This window comes from Colius striatus, chromosome 15, assembly GCF_028858725.1.
Source record: "Colius striatus isolate bColStr4 chromosome 15, bColStr4.1.hap1, whole genome shotgun sequence".
In the NCBI taxonomy this organism is placed as follows: Eukaryota; Metazoa; Chordata; class Aves; order Coliiformes; family Coliidae; genus Colius; species Colius striatus.
In genome coordinates, this window is record NC_084773.1 from 14,536,444 (window position 1) to 14,556,842 (window position 20,399).

General features: G+C 43.6%; 1 protein-coding gene across 1 annotated transcript in view; it reads left to right on the forward strand.

Annotated features, from left to right (window-relative positions):
- Nucleotides 1-15,101, forward strand: part of PTPRG (protein tyrosine phosphatase receptor type G) — a 407,362-nt gene extending 392,261 nt beyond the window's left edge. Inside the window, exons 23-29 of the mRNA XM_062008042.1 lie at nucleotides 113-206; nucleotides 1,514-1,590; nucleotides 2,014-2,142; nucleotides 4,892-5,038; nucleotides 5,795-5,937; nucleotides 9,006-9,141; nucleotides 9,844-15,101. Coding sequence (XP_061864026.1) covers nucleotides 113-206; nucleotides 1,514-1,590; nucleotides 2,014-2,142; nucleotides 4,892-5,038; nucleotides 5,795-5,937; nucleotides 9,006-9,141; nucleotides 9,844-9,990 — 873 coding nt within the window. The 3' untranslated portion in view covers nucleotides 9,991-15,101. The remainder of the gene's footprint in view (nucleotides 1-112; nucleotides 207-1,513; nucleotides 1,591-2,013; nucleotides 2,143-4,891; nucleotides 5,039-5,794; nucleotides 5,938-9,005; nucleotides 9,142-9,843) is intronic.
- The last annotated feature ends 5,298 nt before the right edge of the window (nucleotides 15,102-20,399 follow it).

Here is a 20,399-nt window from a genome sequence, read left to right on the forward strand (position 1 = left end):
AACAATGCAGTTTATTCTTCTACCGATGCATCTTCGCAGGAGTTGGCAAAGAAACCTCTTCTCTTCATTTAGTGCGCTGTGAGGACTGACTCGCTACTTTATTCTCTTTCAGCTGGTTACACAGTGTAATGCAAAATACGTGGAATGCTTCAGTGCTCAGAAAGACTGCAACAAAGAGAAGAACAGGAACTCATCAGTCGTGCCGTGTAAGATCACATCTTGGGTTTGATTACTGTCTAGCATAACTTGTTGTGCTGAATTCTCCCGGTGTTATGCATGGAGAGGCATAGCCACCAGGAAGTGGAAATGTAATCTTTTGTTCAGGCCAAGAAGTCTTGTTTTTCAGAATTACCCTGATGAAACTGAACAAAAGAAAACAGTGACAGTGTCAGCCAGCTATACTGTCCAAGTGAAGTGTTAATTCGCAGTGCTTAGGAATTTGAATATTTAGGTAGGGGATAAATCTGATACTGTGAGAATTACTTTCATGTGGCTCCCCAGCTCAGGTGAGATCTCCCAGTGCAATTGACACAAGTTGCTTGTAATTCAGCTGCTACACTCAATTTCTGCTTGTGAGCTTTCCCCAGATTTGAGGGTATTTAATGCCTGAGGCCACAGTTGGGAAACTATTAATGTGAAGCTATAACGTGAAGCTATAAATATGGAATCTGTGCACAGTTGCCAAGCTCTGTGAATTTGCACCAGACCAAGCATGGGCACAACATGCCCATCACAGCAAAGGACATACGGGACAGGTGATAACGGAGCTAGCACAAAACAATAATGGCACAGATATGGTTCATCATGAAGTTTGCTAATGAAAAGGGAAGTCATGAGGATATATCTTAAACCCTAAGGTGGATGGGGCAGAAACAATCTGTATGATTGCACTTTGTGCCATGGAGTTGCTGCGGTTTCGGTTTGGCACCAGCAGCCTCCCAGTCGGTTTGAGGATGTTGTTGAACTCAGCCTTCCAACACAGAAAGGTGTAGATCTGCTGAAGAACACACACAGGCTTCTGGGTGAAGACCTGTTAGGAAGGGGTTTGTCCCTGGAGGTTGTCTCACCCTCCAGCTGGGAGGAGTGAGCGATGGTAGCGCTACGGAGTGGTAGGGAAAACAAAATAAATCAGCTGGGTTTGTGTGCTGCTGGAGACAAATGGAATACTAGAGTCAAGAATTACCTGAAATCCCCTGTTATCACTGCATATACTGTTATTTGATAATTCAGCCTGCTGTGAAAATCTTTGCTATAGTAAAATTTGATTCCTGAAATTACTTTGTCCTTGTGGGAATATTGTGCAACATTCTCTTTTATATCCTGTGTTAGCAGGCAATGCTTTAACGCAGTTAAAGTGCTGGCCTGCTCCTGGGGGAGATGGGAGCTGCACGCTGTTTGGTTTGTTAACGTCTGAGAAGCTCGTACTTTCTGCATTGTGCCATGACCAGATTTTGATCTCTCTTTCTTTATTTTCCCTTTCTGATTCTTTTTTTTTTCTGTTTCAATCTTATAGCTGAGCGTGCTAGAGTGGGCTTGGCACCGCTGCCTGGAATGAAGGGAACAGATTACATTAATGCCTCTTATATCATGGTGAGGAAGCCAACAGCTAATTACAAAGTAAAATCAATTGTAAGGTGCTAAATACCAGATGCCTATAATTGTCTTAATTCTGTATGTAATGGCTGTGTGTTAACAGATGAGATCTTAACACCTTCCCCATAATGTAAAGCTATTAGCTGTGTTTTATTAAAGATTGTTGCCTAAAAAAATTAAATACAAGATGCGTTTAGAGGGAATGTGTATTTCTGTGAGACACGGTGAAATAAAGACTGGGGTTAGAGTAAATGAAAGCAACAGGGACTCTGCAGAAATGGAGTTAATGAAATTATGGTCTGTGTGAAAATATTGTGGAATTAAATGAAACGGGGTCATTATGTGTCCCCAAAGATGAAATTAATGCTTTAAAAGCAGGGAAGGCAGTAAGTAACTGTATGGTTTGTTTTGCTGCAAAAGGGCTACTACAGGAGTAACGAGTTCATCATAACCCAGCACCCGCTGCCCCATACGACTAAGGATTTCTGGCGGATGATCTGGGATCACAACGCGCAGATCATCGTCATGCTGCCGGACAACCAGAGCCTGGTGAGCCCCACGTCTCTCTCCCGGCACGGCCCGCACTCGCTCGGCCCCTTGGCCACCACTGCTGGCTGAAAGCAAAAGCCAGTTTTTGAGCCACCATCTCAAACATTGCCGTGAGATTGTTGCTAAGAGGCAAGTTCTGAGATGTGGGGCCTGCTTCTTGCTCTCTGCCATCACCCCTAGGAAAGACGTACTGGGCTGGATGGACCACAGTGCTGACAGGCAGCACACCGGTGATCACTGTGATTCTCTCATTCTATCAAGTTTGGGCCTCTCACTATAAGAAAGATATTGAGGGGCTGGAGTGTGTCCAGAGAAGGGTCTGGAGAGCAAGTTTGAAAGGGAATGGCTGAGGGAACTGAAGTTATTCAGCCTGGAGTAGAGGAGGCTGAGAGGAGACATGATCACTCCCTGCAACTACCTGGAAAGAGGTTGTAGTGAGGTAGAGGTCAGTCCCTTCTCCCAGATAACAAGTAATAAGACAAGAGGAAATGGCCTCCATTTGCTCCAAGGGAGGTTTAGATTGGAGATTAGGAAGGACCTCTGAGAGGGTTGTCAGCCCCTGTTCTAGGCTGCTCAGGGGAATGGGAGAGTCCCCATCCCTGGAGCTATTGCAAAGCCGTGGAGCTGAGGTGCTGAGGGCTATGTGTTAGTGATGGGCTTGGCAGGGTGAGGGGAGGGCTTGGACTCAATGATCTTAAAGGTCTTTTCCAACCAAAAAGATTTTATGATAACCTGGGACCTCTGCAAAACCCCTGAGGGCTGCCTGGCTGGCAGGATGGAAGGCACTGAGATTACTGAATGGCCAGGGCCACCAGGACTTTTAGAAGAGCAGAAATATGGAGCAGGATGAGTAGGATAGTTGGCTGTTTTCCCTGGGGCTGACTCAGGCCATGCAGGGCTACAGCTGTGCAAGAATACAAATGCTGTTTTTGATGAAAGTTAAATGCAAACAGGTATGTTAATTTAAGTGGAAATAATGAGACAGAGAGAGAAGGAATAAGGAGACACAGGTGAAGTGCTAATCACTGCTTCCAGATTTACTAGCATGTCTCAGGAGGGCGTGTTGAAAAGGATTAAGAACTAAACGGTTCGTTTTTCTCATGCACGCATCACTGAGGTGAACAGACAATTGTAGCTGAGAGTGGAAGAGAAACCACCTTCATTACAGCAGGAAAATAGCAGTCATGAGGGGCTACTAAAGAGGCAGGAGTCAATATGATTCCTGTGTGTGGTGCGCTGAAAGGAATTGCAGGCACTGCCAAGCAAAGAGCCTTCAGAGAAAGCCGATCGAATCAGAAAGCACTAATGAAATGAGAGCGTGTCAGGTGGAAATGAAGAGGCTGATCTTGTCTTTACAAGTACATGAAATTGCTCTGCAGAACAATAATGATTAAATGGTAAAGGAGGAATGCTGGACTCATCACATCCCTTGCAAGGATGCCCGGTCCCTTCTCTCGCCTTCCCCATCGTGGAGTGTGGCCACCGGGACAGTGGCATCTGTGTGCAGTGTTTGGTGGGGGTTGTGTTGGCTGGGAAGGGGAGGTGGCACAGGACTGAGACAGCATCAGTGTGCTGAAGATGTAATGCCAGAAGGCAATAATGCAGTAATGCAAACTACCTGCTATATGAGGGCCTGTCCTGTGCCAGGACCCGTCCCATCCCTGCGTCCAGCAATACTCCACCGCTTGCCAGCACCTCTGCTGAGGGAGGGCAGAATTGTCAGGGTGCTCAGAGGACTTATGACCTTAAGGCCCATATTTAAGGTCCAGATCTAAACAGTATTTTGCATTTCATGTGCATCAAGGCTCCAGGCCCCCGGAAGCCTGGGTTTAGAGACATGCTCTTGGCCACAGCAGCATGAAGTGGGTTTGTAGCTCACATTTTTTCACAAGCAAAGCACGAGTTGCTCAGAGACACAGGCACATAGGGCTGTGCATGCTGCCAGAGCAGCTTCTGTGCTTATGCTGCAGGCACAGGAGACCCCTGAAGCCCAGAGTAGAAACAGGCTTTGCATGTATGTGGTGATGAAGCCTAATTTCCTCCCTCTGCAGTAAATTAGGAATTCACAGTTATTTTTTTAAAGAATACCTTTGACAGTGTGTTATCTCCATCCTGTCAGTTAGGCTACTTCAGCACTGAGCTGCTTCCACCTTTTACAGCCTCCCTGAGATTTTAGTGTCCCTTCAGTAGAGGAGTTTTGCTTGAGAAATTAACTTAAGCCAGTGGGGTTTTTTTCAAGGCTAAGAATATTTGGGTTTCTTCCTTCCCACTCGCTCCTAAAAATTCAAGCCTTACCTAAGTATCCATCAATATTGTACCTAGACCTGATCCACAGACCTTGAATTTTGAATTAGCCCACAATAAACACAAATTAAAAATAATAACCAATTATTTTTTAAAGGTCAGTGATTTTTTTCTTACCAGATATCTGACTTTCATGCAAAACAGTGTAGGCAGGAGGTAATAAAGCTTGGGATGCAACATAAAGGTTAAGTATGAGTGAGCTAAGACAACCATTTCCCTGTGAAACCAATTAAAAAGCAGACATTACCTGTTTGGATACACAAAGGAAGGATCTGGCAGGCTCACTGCTTACTGTGATAGTAAATTTGGTTTAGACAGAAATGGTTTGTAAAGGTCAGCTCTTGATCATCTCTATTTATCAAACCAATTTTTTGATCCACTGGATTTTTCAGTCACCCAGGAGGTATCTGAAAGGCTGCAGTAGTGTGTTGTTTCATTCCTCCAGGCAGAAGATGAGTTTGTGTACTGGCCAAGTCGCGAGGAATCCATGAACTGTGAGGCCTTTACTGTGACCCTTATCAGCAAAGACAGACTGTGCCTCTCTAACGAAGAGCAAATTATCATCCATGACTTTATCCTTGAAGCTACCCAGGTAAAACCAACCTCCAAACATGGGTCTTGGCTTTTCACCAGAATGTTATTAATGCCTTTTAAATATGGAAGGAGAAGAGTTCAGAAACAGTTTTGAAAAGGATTTACCTGTAAATAAATGCACAAGTGTTTGTGTTGCTCATGGGGGAAAGTATTCTCATAGGCTCCTTCTTCCTCTCACATCATCTACTTCCAGGTAGATTCCTTTAGCTAGTGAGACAGTAGTATTACTTGTTTGTCTTGTTTGAAAGCAAAGACGTTGGGTTTTCATTCTGAAATACTAAAGCTTATTGTCCCATTTCTGCTTATAAAAATTTAGTATTTATGGTTGAATTCCTTGGGAGTCTTAATTAAGGGGTTTTATGTAAGCAAATGTTTTGGGCTGTAAAATTTGCCTCTGGTTTGCTATCTGGATTGCAGCAAAACTTTAGTTTGCAAGCCCTTTAAAATTCTAATTCCTTGGTTGTTCTTCTCCTGTTTGGCTTTTGAGCTCTAAGGGCTGTGAGAGAGGTTAATATGGATATGAACCCTCAACTCCAATACTAGGACTTGTACCAATTAAGCCTTTTGTTGAAGTTGCATTATTTTGGAGTGTTCACTGTTAGAGATGCTAGAACTGTGTGTCTGTCATCTTCTTTCCGTATCAACTGTTTGGAAGGGGAAGGTATCTTTTTGGTTTGTAGTGAGGCTTTTTCTACCTGGAGTGAGTAAGTGTGGAGATGAAGCAGCTAATGCCCAGGCTGGTTTTTCGTTGCAGGATGACTACGTTCTGGAAGTCCGCCACTTTCAGTGTCCTAAATGGCCAAACCCAGATGCTCCCATAAGCAGTACCTTTGAACTTATCAATGTAATCAAGGAAGAGGCCTTAACAAGGGATGGCCCCACCATAGTTCATGATGAGTATGTCATCTCTTTTCTCCCATTTCTGTGCAGATTGTCCAAGGAGTTACTTGGCTACAGGATGCTTGTTAGGCCATTAGGCTGGCATCCATTCTCACACGGAGTAGATGGGCTTTAGTGGTCTAGGGAACAGGATCAGGATATTTCAACTTCCAGGGTTGAGTTTGCAGTTGGCATCTGAAGCCAAATCTGCTTAGTGTAGTTTTTATGCTGGTCATAATCTTAGGTGGACGCAGAAAGCGGGGATGTGTTTGCTTTGTAAGCGTTTTGAGTTCTTCTGTGCTTGGAAGTATCCCAAATAAATCCTACAACCTGTTTCAGAAGGCAGTGCATCCCCGGTTTAGATAAGGCTCTAAGCAGCCCAATGTAGGCTAATGGAAACCAATTTCAAAACAGCTTGAGCTCCTGTCTAACAGGTCAGGTTTAATGTACCATGTAAGACAGAAGAAGCTCGGCTCAGCTGTGTCTCAGGATGAGAAGCAGAAGTATTTCATGACAAAGCACCTGGGTTTTATGAGAGCAAATTTATTTTTACTCCTTCTGCTTCCCCAGAAGCTCTGCAAGTGACCCATATGGTGCCAAGTGGGAGGGTGGGAGCCCTCTAACACAGGGCCAGCATGCCCCCACACTTGGGTCTTTTGTAGATCAGTGGTGAGCATTGTCTTCCCAGCTATGCTTGAATGCCCAATTATAAAGGCAGCTAAATATGCCATTGCATATTATGACTTTGCACACATTATGGAGCTGCAAAATACCACTAGAGTGAAGCTGGAGCCCGGGTCTAACAGGATCTCTTTGAAGGGATCTCTTCCTGAGGGGCAGAGTGCTCGCTGGAACCATTCTGCTTTTCAAATACTACGGAAGCCCAATTTGTGACAGTGCTTGAGTTGCCCTGAGAGTGAGCATGAAGCCGAAGTAAACAACTGCCATACCTGCACCTCCCCTGCAGACCTGTTATCATTGCTACAAAACAGAAAGAGTGGCAAACTATTGGAAACCTTCACCTTCTGTGCAAAAACCCTTACTACCACACTCTGGTACCTCAGTGGCCAGACCAGCCTCTGTGCTGCTGGCTGCGTTGCTCACAGACCTTTCACATCACGTCCATGTGTTGCTGCTGCAACAGGTTTTCCCCAACCAACGCCTGAAAATGGTGCTTTGGCTGCAGCAAGGAGGTTTTTCTCCCCTGTCTCCTGCCTGTCTAGTGCACAGTGTAAGCTCTGTTGCCTTTTGCCAGCACTGATTAATTCCAAGCTAGTTTCAATATTCATGCTTTGGGTAGTCTGAAGTGAGGTTTTGCTACTCTTGCAGTATTTAAGATTATGTTTTACAAAATGAGAACCATTATTGATTTGGGCATTTCATGCTAGACTCTGAAAAAAAAAATAATCAAAATTGCATTTCTAACAGTGCTGAGTCATTCTTTCTGTAAATTGCTTTTTTTGTTTATTTGTCATATTAAATGACTTTATTTTTATGCCTGACACATAATGTGGATTCTGCTTTTCATTGGAGTCTAAGCAAATGTAGCTGAAAATGAAAATTTCCCTTTAGTCCATGCAACAGCTATATCACATAATCCACTAATAATTACAACTGCAGATTAATTCCAAATATATCAATTTGCAGATACTAAATGTGTGTGGTATTTAGGAAGTACATGGTGGGATGAACTTAATAACAACATTTCAAAGAAGTTCAGAAATCCCAACTCGAGACAGTTGTCAAGATTTTTAAATATAACTGCCCATATGTAGGCAACTAGATAAAGATTTGCTGCATAATTTTCCACAAGAAAAGCCTTTAAATTGTTGAGAGGTGGAGGTTATCAACCCAAGGAAGAAGGGGGCTGTTTGACCCTCAGAGGCATTCGCTTGTGTCCCATCAGGCACACAAACTGACCACTTTGTCCACTGTCCATGTAGATGATCACAGCCATCTGTGTAGTTCTGCAGAAGCCCTATACTCCTCTTTCTATAGACTTTGCATCAAATATAGCAGATCTATTGTGATCTGATTTCTGTTTCCCATTTCTAGGCAAATTGAGTTTGCAAAAATCATCTGAAATTAAGTCAGCATATGTCTTGATTTCCACAGGAATGCTGTAAAAAATCCTCATGGTAATCTTACGGTACCAGATGGCATTGCAGCACTCGCTCACGATTTGTTTCCTTGGACTGTTCTGCAAACAGTTTACAGAGCAAGGCAGCACCCGTGGCCTCTTTTACATGTGGAGACATTTAGGCACAGACTTTGTCAGTCACAAAGCAGACCCATAGCACAGCCAGGACAGAATTTCAGCCTCCCAATTACTAGGAGAGTAGAGGACTGCTGAGGCTCCTCAGAAGCAGTTACGAGCTCCTGTTGCTTGGGATCCTCTGTCCCGTGTCACACAACTACACTGGTGATTCAGACACACCTACAGATTTAGCAGCAGTAAGATTTCTACCTGACCAGTACCTGAAGGACACACTCCTGACAAATAACCATTGCTTGGGTTCTTACTGAATGACAGCACAGCTCAACTCTTCAGAATCCCTAATGTCTCCTGGGTGCCCAACTCAGGGATGTTGCCTTTACCTGATGAATCAGACCTAAGGAAGACTTTGAGACGTGCCCCATTTACTTGTGAGCACCTCATATCCATGTTAGTTTTATATAATTGTCAGATGTGGAGGAAGAGGCAGTCTCATTTCTTTCTAATCATTTATGTTTTGCTCGAGCTCCCACTAATGAATTTAAAATACGCTCAGCTCTCGTGCAGATGCTTTCAGTACATGTGGCATGTGAGAACTGATTTCAGTCTTACAGTCTTCAGGCTGAGTGTTTTTAAATGGCTCACGTTCTTCTGCTGATAGAATTCATTGTATTGAACACTGCAGATATCCTGAGATGGCTGGTGTACCGTCAAATTTCTTCTATAAACTAAAATGACTAAAAATTAGCTGATATAAAAGAAGCACTTAATAGGTACAAAGATGAACTGTAGTGATCAAATAAGACTACATCAACATTTTCATGCCTGGGCATGTTTCTGAGTAACTTCTCATTTTGATGTGGTTTTTCAGGTATGGAGCTGTGTCAGCAGGAACGCTGTGTGCCCTGACCACTCTGTCCCAGCAGCTGGAGAATGAAAACGCTGTCGATGTCTTCCAGGTGGCAAAGATGATAAATCTGATGCGACCTGGAGTATTTACAGACATTGTAAGTCTTCAAATGGAATAGAAATGGATAGTTTACAAGATGTTCATCTGATACCAAAAGCATGAACTCAAACACTCATTGTATATGTTATCGAGCCCTGCTGCATTTGCTACCATGCAGAGTTTGCATCTGGGTGGGTTTTTTGTACAGTTGGCACTTTTTATAAACCTCAGACCCACACCATGAGTCTGATTTGTAGTTCAGCTTGTTTCTCATGCAGTTAGTGAGTCGCTGTACAGGCAGCCCTAGCAGAGAAGGACCTTTGAGCTCGTCATCATCCCCAAGTTATGCTCTGCTATTCAAACCTGGCATGTTGTGATCTGAAGGTGTGCAGCAGGGAAGGTAGAGATGCAGGGAGATAGAGCTTTGACAGAGAAGCACCTGCCTTGGTGCACAGGGCTCTGCTGTACAAGGGAACAACCTGGGGCTGAGCTGGGAGCTCAGGTATTGTCCTACCCTCCTGGACTGTTTAGTCATATATCAGGAATCGTGTAATCTTCGTGTAATCTACCCAAAACTGAAATTTTGGGTTGTCAAGGTTAAACTAGACAAACAGAGATACTTGCTCTCCAAGCCTTTTTCTTTGCTCTATGCGTGCTTCTGGTAGTGAATATCCATGACCTTCCCTGGAAACACCAAATTTAAGTGCTGTTTGTGTACCTATGCTTGAAAGATTGAAATAACTTGTCCTTTCTCTTCCAGGAACAGTACCAGTTTCTTTATAAGGCAATGCTAAGCTTGGTCAGCACTAAGGAAAATGGCAATGGTCCCATGACACTGGACAAAAACGGTGCTGTGATGGCCAGTGACGAATCTGATCCCGCAGAAAGCATGGAGTCTCTTGTCTAATTGGAAACCTGAAAAGGCACTTAATTTGTAGAACTTCTGAAGACTGAGTGAACTTTTTTGAGGCCTTTTTTGCCAGACTCTAGGTTATACAATAACCCAATTACTTTTTTACACTGATAAAAGTTTTGATATTTATTTTTTGCCATTTTATGTCTTAATGGTATCCTACTGAGCATTTGCACCTCTGTTTATTTCACACAGTGAAACGCAATTTTATCTAGTTTGCACTATATGATCAGTGTTACTGCCTATAATACTCTAATACAAGACAAGCCCTGATGTGACATTCCATGACAAGCATTTGCTTTTTCTGTTTTGTTTCAATGCAGTGAAGTTTTGCTAACTACAGTGACCCTCGAATCTTTCAACCTTGAATGCTAGGCCAGGTGGATTCTTTCTACAACAGATTCTGTAGCCCTTCAGATGGTATTTATTATTTCAATGATCACGTCACAGCTTTGGTAACGGTGTTCTGCATTCCAGTGGAGTGGATGAACAGTGTTCATCCTTTCCTGATAAAACGTGGCAGGTGATGATTAGCTGCAGTGAAGGCGTGATGGCCTTGTGGAGCTGAAACAATGATTCCTGTATTGTTTCAAATTGCTGTTTTGTACACTCAGAGGCCTAAGACTTGCTTCACATGGAATATATTGATTACATGCAATACAATTATGAATTAGATGTGATTCAGATGTGGGACACAGTGAGAGGTTTTGAATTTACACTTTCAAAGTTTCCCCCATGTGTTCAGAAAAACGTCAGGTTTAGTTTTTAACCAGCCCCACGATGGGAAAGTATCTTGGTTTTATTCTCATCAGAGCCAATACAGTGAGAAGTCTCCTATGACCCCAATCGGACCTATTTTCAGATATATCGAAGGTAGAGCAATATTTTACATTACTAAGCTATTCAATATTTTAAACACATTAATTTCCTTACTATTTCTTGACTATGACCTCACACCTAATGGTATGTTACACGATGACAGGCGTTTCTTAATTTCATAACTGTTAGATGCCATTTTTACAGGTGTGTAATTTTCATACTTTAGTGCTAAAACATAAAGTACTGATCCATATTTACTGGTGAAGCAAACTAATAAAAAAAAACTACCTATAAATTTACATTCTCCCTCTTTTTTTTTGCCAGACTAATTCTTTAGCACAAACCTAGCTTATTGTGTTTTGCCTCCCACACCAACAAAATGGTTACCCCCTAGATTATATAAATAATTGAATTATTGTTTGGAGCATTTAAGAATAAATCCTCACTGGCTCCCTTTTCCGTTGTATTTGGTCACAACTCAACAAAGGCTGTCCCTATTTAACGAAAGAAGGAAGCACATACTTAATTCTCCTGCAAATTAAAGTTAATTGTGTCCTTTGTAGCTTGGCTGAGTAGGGAGAGGTTATTGAATCTGCTTGAAAGGGAAATCTTGTCATCTCAACCACCCTGATGTTTGGTTTGTAGTTAAAGGCACTATCCCAGGTACATAGCATTGGTTTCTTTACTCACAAGTTTCAGCTGTGCAAAACATGTATTGTCATTTTCAGGTCTTGTTAGAATGTTACAGCATATTCTTCCATTTAAATGTAAACTTGTTAATTTCTGCCAGTCCTGTCTTGCTGAAATACAGACATTTGGCAGGCAAAACCCACTACTTTTGTTGGAGAGGAGGGCAGGGAGGAAGCTTAGCTAAGAGGAGACTTCTGTGCATTTTCACACCTGAAGAAGCTTAAAGAGAACTCCTTAAAATTCTGTTGGGAACTAGGTATTTTGATTCAGAACCTCACGAGGTAAGAGGCTGATAGAGCCTGGCTAAGAGCAGAGGAGCTGTGCAGACTGCTATGTGCTAACAGCTGGCCTTTTTAATTTTCAATAAGGAGAAGACTTTCTAGTATGGATACAATTGAATAATTCCAACATCAAAGTATTTAAGAATTCATCAGCAACTTTTTTACTCAGTACTTTTACTTCTCAGTTTGTTGAATCCTCCATACAAGTGATGGAAATATCTGCTAATGCTGAACAGTATCATATATCCAGTAAGGAAATCCCATGTCCAGAAACAGATAGTCCAATTAAAAAAAATGTGCAAAATGTTTCAAAAGGTTGCTTTGTAGTTTTCCTCCCCATTGCAGTGGGACAGCCCAGCACCAAGGAGTCAGTTCATGTCTAGTAGGAGCTGAGACTGGCTCTCCAGTCTCTACACCCAGTAATGAGAGTCATTGAAGGAAGTTTTTGAGTATTGCAGCCTACAAGGGCTGGAAGGATTTGCTGAGTGGTGTGCTGGCCAGTGTGCACCAGCGTGAGAGGCTGGGGGAGCCCCCCCTTGCACCCCCAGCAGTGACCCTGGCCCCAAGCAGTTCCGGCTGATAGCACAAAGGGGCTCTGATGAGTTGGATCAGTTCAATCTGAAGTATTTAAGTTCCTGGGGAGATGTAGAGAGAAGTTAAGAATTCAGACCCTGACAGGAGCTAAGTGACACAAAGATTACTGCAGGCATCAAGAGGGGTGGATTTGATCGGTACTTTCAGCTGATTACTTTTCATTTCACTGGTGTGATGGAAGATAACTGGTTCATGACACACCACCTGAATATCCTTGGTTTAATCCCTTACCTGTGCACAAGTTCTAAAAAAATCAATGAAAGAAGGCTGTGGGGGCTGAACTTTGGTAGATGCTTTGGAAATCCGTGCATTTGCATTGGCATTTTCCCACACCTGAAATACTTGCTTGGGGTTTAATCCACGGGGAAATGATTTACACTGATGTTCTATGAGTTCTCCATGGATTTTTTCTTAGGGGGGTTCAAGCTGTGTGTTAAGTGCTGTGCTGACAGTCAGGTAGCCAATAGACAGTAGTGATGCATTAGCCTTGAAGCGGATGAAGCGAGGAATTGCTTGTGAAGGTCAGGATCAAGAACACACAGGACCCAAATCTGTTCTGCTCTAAGTAGCTGCAGCTCTGCTCTCTTACACAGATTTGCCTCCTTAGCCTGGGGCTGAGCAAGGAGTGAGATGTGCACTCGTAGAGCTCTGCTGAGATGCTCTCATGAGTGTCTGGCCAAAGTCCCACTCATCACAACCTTGCTTTTGTCACACCAACCACCGCCCCACTACCACCACTGTCACCACTTCTCCATGTTCGGTCAGGATGTCTTTCAACATCAGGAGTTCTCAGACAAGGTTTGGGCCTGCAAATTAGAACCTCGGTATATCCCATCACTATAAAATGTGGCCTTCAGCACCAGCCCTGAGAAATAAGGAAATAAAGGACCAAAGTACGTGTTCAGAAATATTCTTTCTCCATGTCTTGCATGTGTACTGTGCCCACAGACCGTGTGAATGATGACTTGTATGCGTTGAGCCCATCAGAGCAGCCAAGCCTTCCAAGGGGGAATGCTTGGAAAGCTGCTGTGCCACTGTAACGTCTGAAATGGGTGACAGTCTCAGCCCAAGGCCCCATGCTAGAAACTCTCCTGCACTGAACTTTGCATGGGTAGGCAGGTCTGGGGGTGCCCATAGGCCTGCTCAAGTGTGCAAGCTGAGCACCCAGTCTTCTGCAGGACCAAGGCCTAAGGAACACTCATTTTATCAGCATTTGTCCTTAGCATTTCACAGTGTCTGCTTCCAAATGTGAATTTAGGAACAAGAAAAAGAAAAATCCCAAACCCTTAAACTATTTCTCACATGTGACTCTTTCTGTACTGTGGGTCTGTTCTAGGTTAGTGGGATCATTTACAGGATCTGCAAAATGTCACTCGCTTTTCCAGTTTCTGACTGCTTGAAGTGCTTGAGCCCAGAGTGATACGTTGGAACATTAGGAGAAGAATCTTTATGATACAGCACAACTGCCTTCTTAATCTTTTTTTTAAGCTGATATATTTTATTTAAAAGCTAAAAAAGTATAGATATCAATTCTACCAAAGATACAAACTACTAATTCTCAGCAAAACAAAACCAACTTAATTAAAAAAATAAAGTAGTTGTCTTAAAGATATAGCAGTCTTGCTCAAATTCATGTCTTCTGACATCAGATCTTGTGTTCTGAAGTTTATGTTCAAATGGTGCCAGTGAATTTTTATATGAAGGGAAAATGCCTATTTGTTTAATCCACTGCGTTGCTTTTCTTCTTTTCTTTGGGTTTTTTTTTACAGATGTAATTCAACACTTAATGTTACCCCTTTGCTCTTCTCTTTGTTGCCATTCTAACAATGTGAACTACATTGGCTTTACTTATCAAAGGAGAAAGAATGCAAAAATAGAGAGAGAAGGAACTGTAATGAAGAGATTTGGCCTCTGCTTTCTCTTAGCTGTTAAACTGTTTTTAGTGTTTTTGTTAAATCTTTGCAAAGGGAAGCATTTTCTACAGAGGATAATTAATTTCAAGAAAAATGTCTTGAGTTTTAAGAATAAACGTCTCCAAAAGAGGAGATAGTCAATTTTATACAATGTCACAACTCTCCAACATTTGGGGTAGTGACTTTTTTTGTTTTGTTAGGACATTTGAAACTAGCAAGCAGTCATTGTTTCTAAAGACCGACGCATTCATGTGGACTCCGATTTTCTTTTCCTTCATTTTTAAAATAGCAAAGTCATTAAAAACTGTAAATATTTTGTTGCTTGGATAAGCATCTTCTGGGAACTTTGTATCTATGGTATATAATCATAGAATTTTATATTTTCATATAAAGCTAATTTTTTTCTAGTTTCACCTCCTTCCTAGTTCTGTGGTGGCTATGTGAATACATCCCTTCTGTGTACTGAGGTAGTGAGACACCATCATCACACTCCAAAAAAAGATTTCCACGTGTGTCATTTCTTTGGGGCAGTGATTGTGAAAGTTGGATATTCTTTTTTTTTTGGATTCCATTGTCAGTGTGTGCAATAGGAATTAGACTTAGCCAGTCACTGGATACATTTGTCTCATTGATCCATTCAGAAAAAAAGCAAAAAAGATGAAAAAAATGTGGTGTTTGGTTTGGGGAGAGGGTGGGAGGGAGGATTTGGAGGGAGATCTTTTGGTTTGGTTTGGTTTTTGTTTGGGGGTTTTTTGTAACTTGAAGAATCTTCTTTTTGTTATGTTAAACTATATCAAATCATTCTATTATAGTGTTATTTAATATGTAAATTGTATTGCTATACATAAAATAAAGTATGGTTTTTGATGTATTTACAGACTTCTTCCTTATTTGCATCAAATACACATAGAGAACAGATGCACCAGTCAGTATTTCACTGTCCCAAGTGTGCAGGAAGAATGATAAGATCCAAGGCCTGCTTTAATTAGATCTCAAATTTCCAAGCAGTACTCAGCTGGGAACTATCTCTCAGTCATTTGACAGTGGTGATCACTGTTCCTCTCTTAATTGTCTCCAACTATTAGAGAGCTGCCGATGACCCCCTTCCCTCTCCAGAACCATCCTCCAGACTGCTGGGACCCATCAAAAGCCCTTTTGGAAGGGAAATTGCATTCAGAAGGGGACTGCAAAGCCTGAGCCTTACTGCCAGCCCCTTTGGGGATACCCTTCCTCAATTCCAACTCTGGTTTATCAGCAGGTATTTGCCTGGAGGAACAGGGGCTTCCACCAAGCCGCTGTCACCTGAGTCACAGTGATAACCTGCATCTGCTCACTGCTCGACTAACCCTGGAACTGTGATAGGAAATGCAAAGGTACTCATCCCCATCTTGGGCAGACTGGGAGGGAGAGACAGGTGTTCCAAATCCTGGCGACAAAACAGCAAATATGCCCCATGGAGTTCATTAGTTGTCAGTCACACCTTCCTGTCACAGGAGCCAAGCGCTGTCATTGAGATGGGTGCACGTTCCGGCATCGATGTTTGCTTTTGGCAACCAAGCCTCGATGGCTCCACGTGCTGCCTCCCCTGTTCATTCTCTGCCGACTGCTCGTGTTATTTTTTTGTTGCTCTTGTGGGAAAACCACTTCAATTTGTGGATATGTTCTCATTTGAGCTGCAGAGACAGACTTGCCTGCAGTGCAGGGCACGGAACTGCTCGAGCTGATGGAGCTCTCGGGACAGGCAGCACACAGCCTCCAGAGCATTACCTGCACATGGACAGACAACATCAACCACCGAAATTGCTTGTTGAAGTAAAATTGCTGGTTAAAATCAATAGCCATTGGTCTTCTTTTGTGTTGCTGCATTCTCACCTCTAAGTGCCATGTCCTGGTTGTCTGGGAGAAAGAGGAAGCCAGGGCCGCTCGATGGGGACTGACAAGTGTGACAGCACAGCCTGCAGGCTCCTGCAAAGCCCCTGACTGTGTACCATGCATACTCCAGCCCTTGCTCAAGAATGGGAGGGTAGGGAGCTGCTTCCCTGCCTGCTGTGCCCACAGCTCTGGGGGCTGCTGCAGCAGCAGGAAGAGCCCAGTACCCTTTGCCTGGTTCCCAGGGCAGGGGCAGGCAGCTGAGGCTGGACATCTAGGGAAGGCTCCTCTGACCAGCTTGGCTGCCCTGATGCAATGGGGCAGCAGAAGACCCTCCACACACAGGTAAGTGAGTATATAAGTGCTTCATAACAACAGGATTAAAAAAGAGCTGCTAAAATACAGCTTGTCCAGGAAATGCCTGTAAGAGCTGCTGGCAAGCTGAACACAAGCCACCACCACCTGCTGCCAGGAAAACACAGGCCTGGCAGGGTCTGGAGCACAAGTCTGATGAGAAGAGCTGGAGATGTTTAGTCTAGAGAAACGGAGGCTGACAGGAGACCTTCTCGCTCTACAACTGCCTGTCAGGAGGTTGTAGCAAGATGGGGGATGGTCTCTTCTCCCAAGTAACAAGTAATAGGACAAGAGGAAATGCCCTTGAGTTGCACCACGGAAGGTTTAGATTGGAGATTAGGAAGGACTTTTTACCTGAGAGGGTTGTCTCTCCCTGTCCCAGGCTGCCCAGGGAGGTGGGGGAGTCCCCATCCCTGGAGCTATTGCAAAGCCATGTAGCTGAGCTGCTGAGGGCCATGGGGAAGTGGTGGGCTTGACAGGGTGAGGGGAGGGCTGGGACTCGATCTTAAAGGTCTTTTCCAACCTAGACGATTCTATGATTCTGTGATAACCTGAGAGCAGGTAAGGAAACCCTCCCAGACAGTTTAAAACTCTCTCTTTTTGGGATGCAGAACCACCCAGGAAAAAACGTAATCTCACAAAAACCAGGCAAAAGGAGAGCAACAGGAATGGCCAGTGATCTGGAAATCCTCTGGTCACAAAGACAGGATGAACTGGGACATTGGCCAGTGACTGCTGGAGAGAGATGGTCTGGGAGATGCAGGAGAGGCTGTAGAGCTTCTTCCCTGGTATTTACAACACCGCTCGTGAAGAAAGCGTGTAATCTTCCTACTCTTTTGGTACACAAGAAATAGAGCTTGAAGAGCCACAAGGGAGGTGGGAGTTGGGTAGAGACAACATCACCTGGGACAGTGATGCGACAAAACTGATTTCTCTGTAGCAGCTACAGAAATCAGGGCACCCCAAAACAGCCCCTTAAACACCACTTAAATGAAAAGTTGCATATTCATATGGAAGCAGCAGCCCTGAGGTGGGGCCCCCACCCTGCTGCTATCCAGATCCATCAGGTGCACATACAGCAAACAGGGCAGAGCTCGCTGGGGGATACAGTGGTTGTTCTCCAAGTTGTCAAGCTCAACAGCAGCTCCCTAAACTCAGACAAAAGCAGTGCAGCACTTGCTCTGGGAGTCCCTGGTCTTCCTGAGCCTTCTTGGTGAGCAACAAAGGCAGGAGCGGAGGACAGAGGAAAAGGCAAAGCCTTGGAGAAAGTACTTGGATTCCGTGCTTATACTGGGGAAGAGGCCTGGCTGAGACCTGTATCCAGTGGAAACACACAGTAAGTAGTTATTTGATATTTTGACAACAAAGATATGATTTACCAGCATGTCCCACTACTACCAATACGCCTGAATTAATTGGTGGTATCAGGAGAGCCCAACTTCTTCTGTAATGAATAGCTAATGAGTTTAGCCTTTAAGGCTTCCAGAGGCTGCTGGCAGTCATGCTAAGCAGGCATAAATAACGGCAGCATTTTTATTCAATGGATTCAAATGCCAGAAGGTGTACTTTCAAGACCTTTTGCAACATAAAAATAACTCTGATCAATGGTTGGTCCCAGTCCTATCACTTAGCCCCTCCAAGCTCCATGAAGTGCTCCATGCACTGCCGTGTCACCCCCACTCGCCGGCAGCTGCCTTATTGATCACTTGTGGTTTCTGTTTCCCCTTTGCTGCCAATCAATGCTTCTGATGTCTTTCTGACTTTGTAATGCTTTAAGAAGCAACACTTCACAAAGCAATCTTTCCTGACACTGTGTTCAATTAATCTGACAGTCACTGGGCTCGCTTTTCCTTTCTAAAGTTGTTCTCTTCCTTATGTCTTGAAATGCTTGTTTAGGAGTTGACGCCTGCTTCGCTGGTGTTTTATCTTATGGTTCTGAATTTTGAAAAGATTCTGCATTTCAGTTCCATGTCCCTTATGGGAGCAGTTTCCAATATTTCGTATTTCACTGTTTCTGTGTCCATGAGCCATGCTTTCTGTATGGCTCATCATTTCTGTCACTCCCAAATTCAAACCCTCTCAGTCTTAGGTCCCTTATCCCACGGGATATTTTCGCACAATATCTAATCATAAATACTTTGTTCCTTTATCTAAGGAGCCGCTGAAAGAGAGAGTTTCTGAGTCAACATCAAAAGAAAGCCAGAAGGTATGTGTGTTTTGTCTTGGAAGGATAGCATTATTGGCTGGAAGCCCGAGGCTTGATAGAAGGGAATGTGGCACAACCCTCCACCAGCTGTTTTTCTGGGCTTTTATTCGTCCAAAATGATGCCCCATCTTTCAGATGGGGGCTACCAGGCTCTGATTGCACAGGCTCCTATGCAATGTAGATGTTTTTCTGCACCTGTTAGGGTCTGTGGGTCCCAGCTCTGCCCGGGTCCATCAGGGTATGATGCCTGCAGCCAGGAGTAAACAGTGCACTGAAGTTTTTCCTACACATCAGTCTGACCTGGGATAGGTTTCAGACGGCTGATGGCTACTTTTGGTACTGCTCCATAAAATGTATCGCTGCTCTGGTTGCAGGCACCATGTATGTACAGAATACAATGTGCAGTCATGGTAGCTGATGTCACATTAGCCCTCACAATCAGACGCTGAGGCACCAGAGGGAACCTCCAAATAAAACCCTGACACTGTAAGAAATCTAGTCCGGACTTTTTAAAAATATTTTCACATCCTCATAGAGAAACGGTGGCTTGCCAGCCACACATCTTACAGACCACAGTCCCTCTCTATGCTACAGTCCCTCTCTATGCCAAACTGCCTACCCTGTCTCTGTCTGCTGTTAGGAGCGTGTGGCAGCTCCAGCAGCTGCTGAAGGGGAAATGGCCATAACATCTGATCAGCCCATTTTCTATTGATCCACACTAACTGCACACTGGGTAAGCTAAAGTAAAAAGAAATCAGCATGTACCACAGTCACTTCTGGTGTTCAACATGTTCTCATCCATAGATGTTGAGGTCCTTCTTCCACACAGAATTGGAGTAAGGCAGCAAATACTGGTGACAGTGACAATCACCGTGAAAGAGGGAGAGCTCTGTTTCAAATAATATCCTTTTGGTACATGGCACAGCAAACTCTGTGGTTCAGCACCAGAGTTCTGAGATGCTGCATGCTTCTTTCTATGAGCAGGGAAGACTTCAGTTGCTTGCTGAGAAGCAAAAGCAAGGGGAGAGCTGACAAGCTTGATTGCAGGATAAAATGAGATCTTTCACGCTCTCTCAGCCAATGCATGGGAGGAAAATTATGATCTCTCAAAGAAAGCCTGGCTGTTTTCTCTCTGCAAAGAGGTTCCTATGTGGTGCACAAAAAGGGTGTGCTGCATGTACTAGATAAATGAGCAATTTTGCTGTAGCAAGGTGCTTATCAGGTTTCATCAGCACACAATCAAGAAGAATAGAAAACCATAGAAAACCAATAAATTGAGGCCTTCATTACATGCAGCCTGATGGGACCATCAGCACCACACAGCTTCGCCCTCCAGGAATTTTTCCTAACAGGCTCAAATCATTATCTTTAACGGTATTGGCTCAGTGTCAGAACTGTTGGACAAACCCTGAGTCTGATGATCAGATGAACATTCTGATTCTAAGCTGGAGGTTTAATTTAAAACATCATTTAATGTCATTTAAATTAAATATCATTTCATTCATGACATTGTGAATTGACATTTGTAGAGAACATCAGGTCGCAGAAAGTCTGGCGTGTTCAAATGCCATGAGTGTGACTGTGACCAAAACAAGCTGTTGGCTATTGTAGCTGGAATATAGCAAGCTATATAAAAATAGGTGACACAGAACAAAAGGGTTAAGGTATTTAACACCT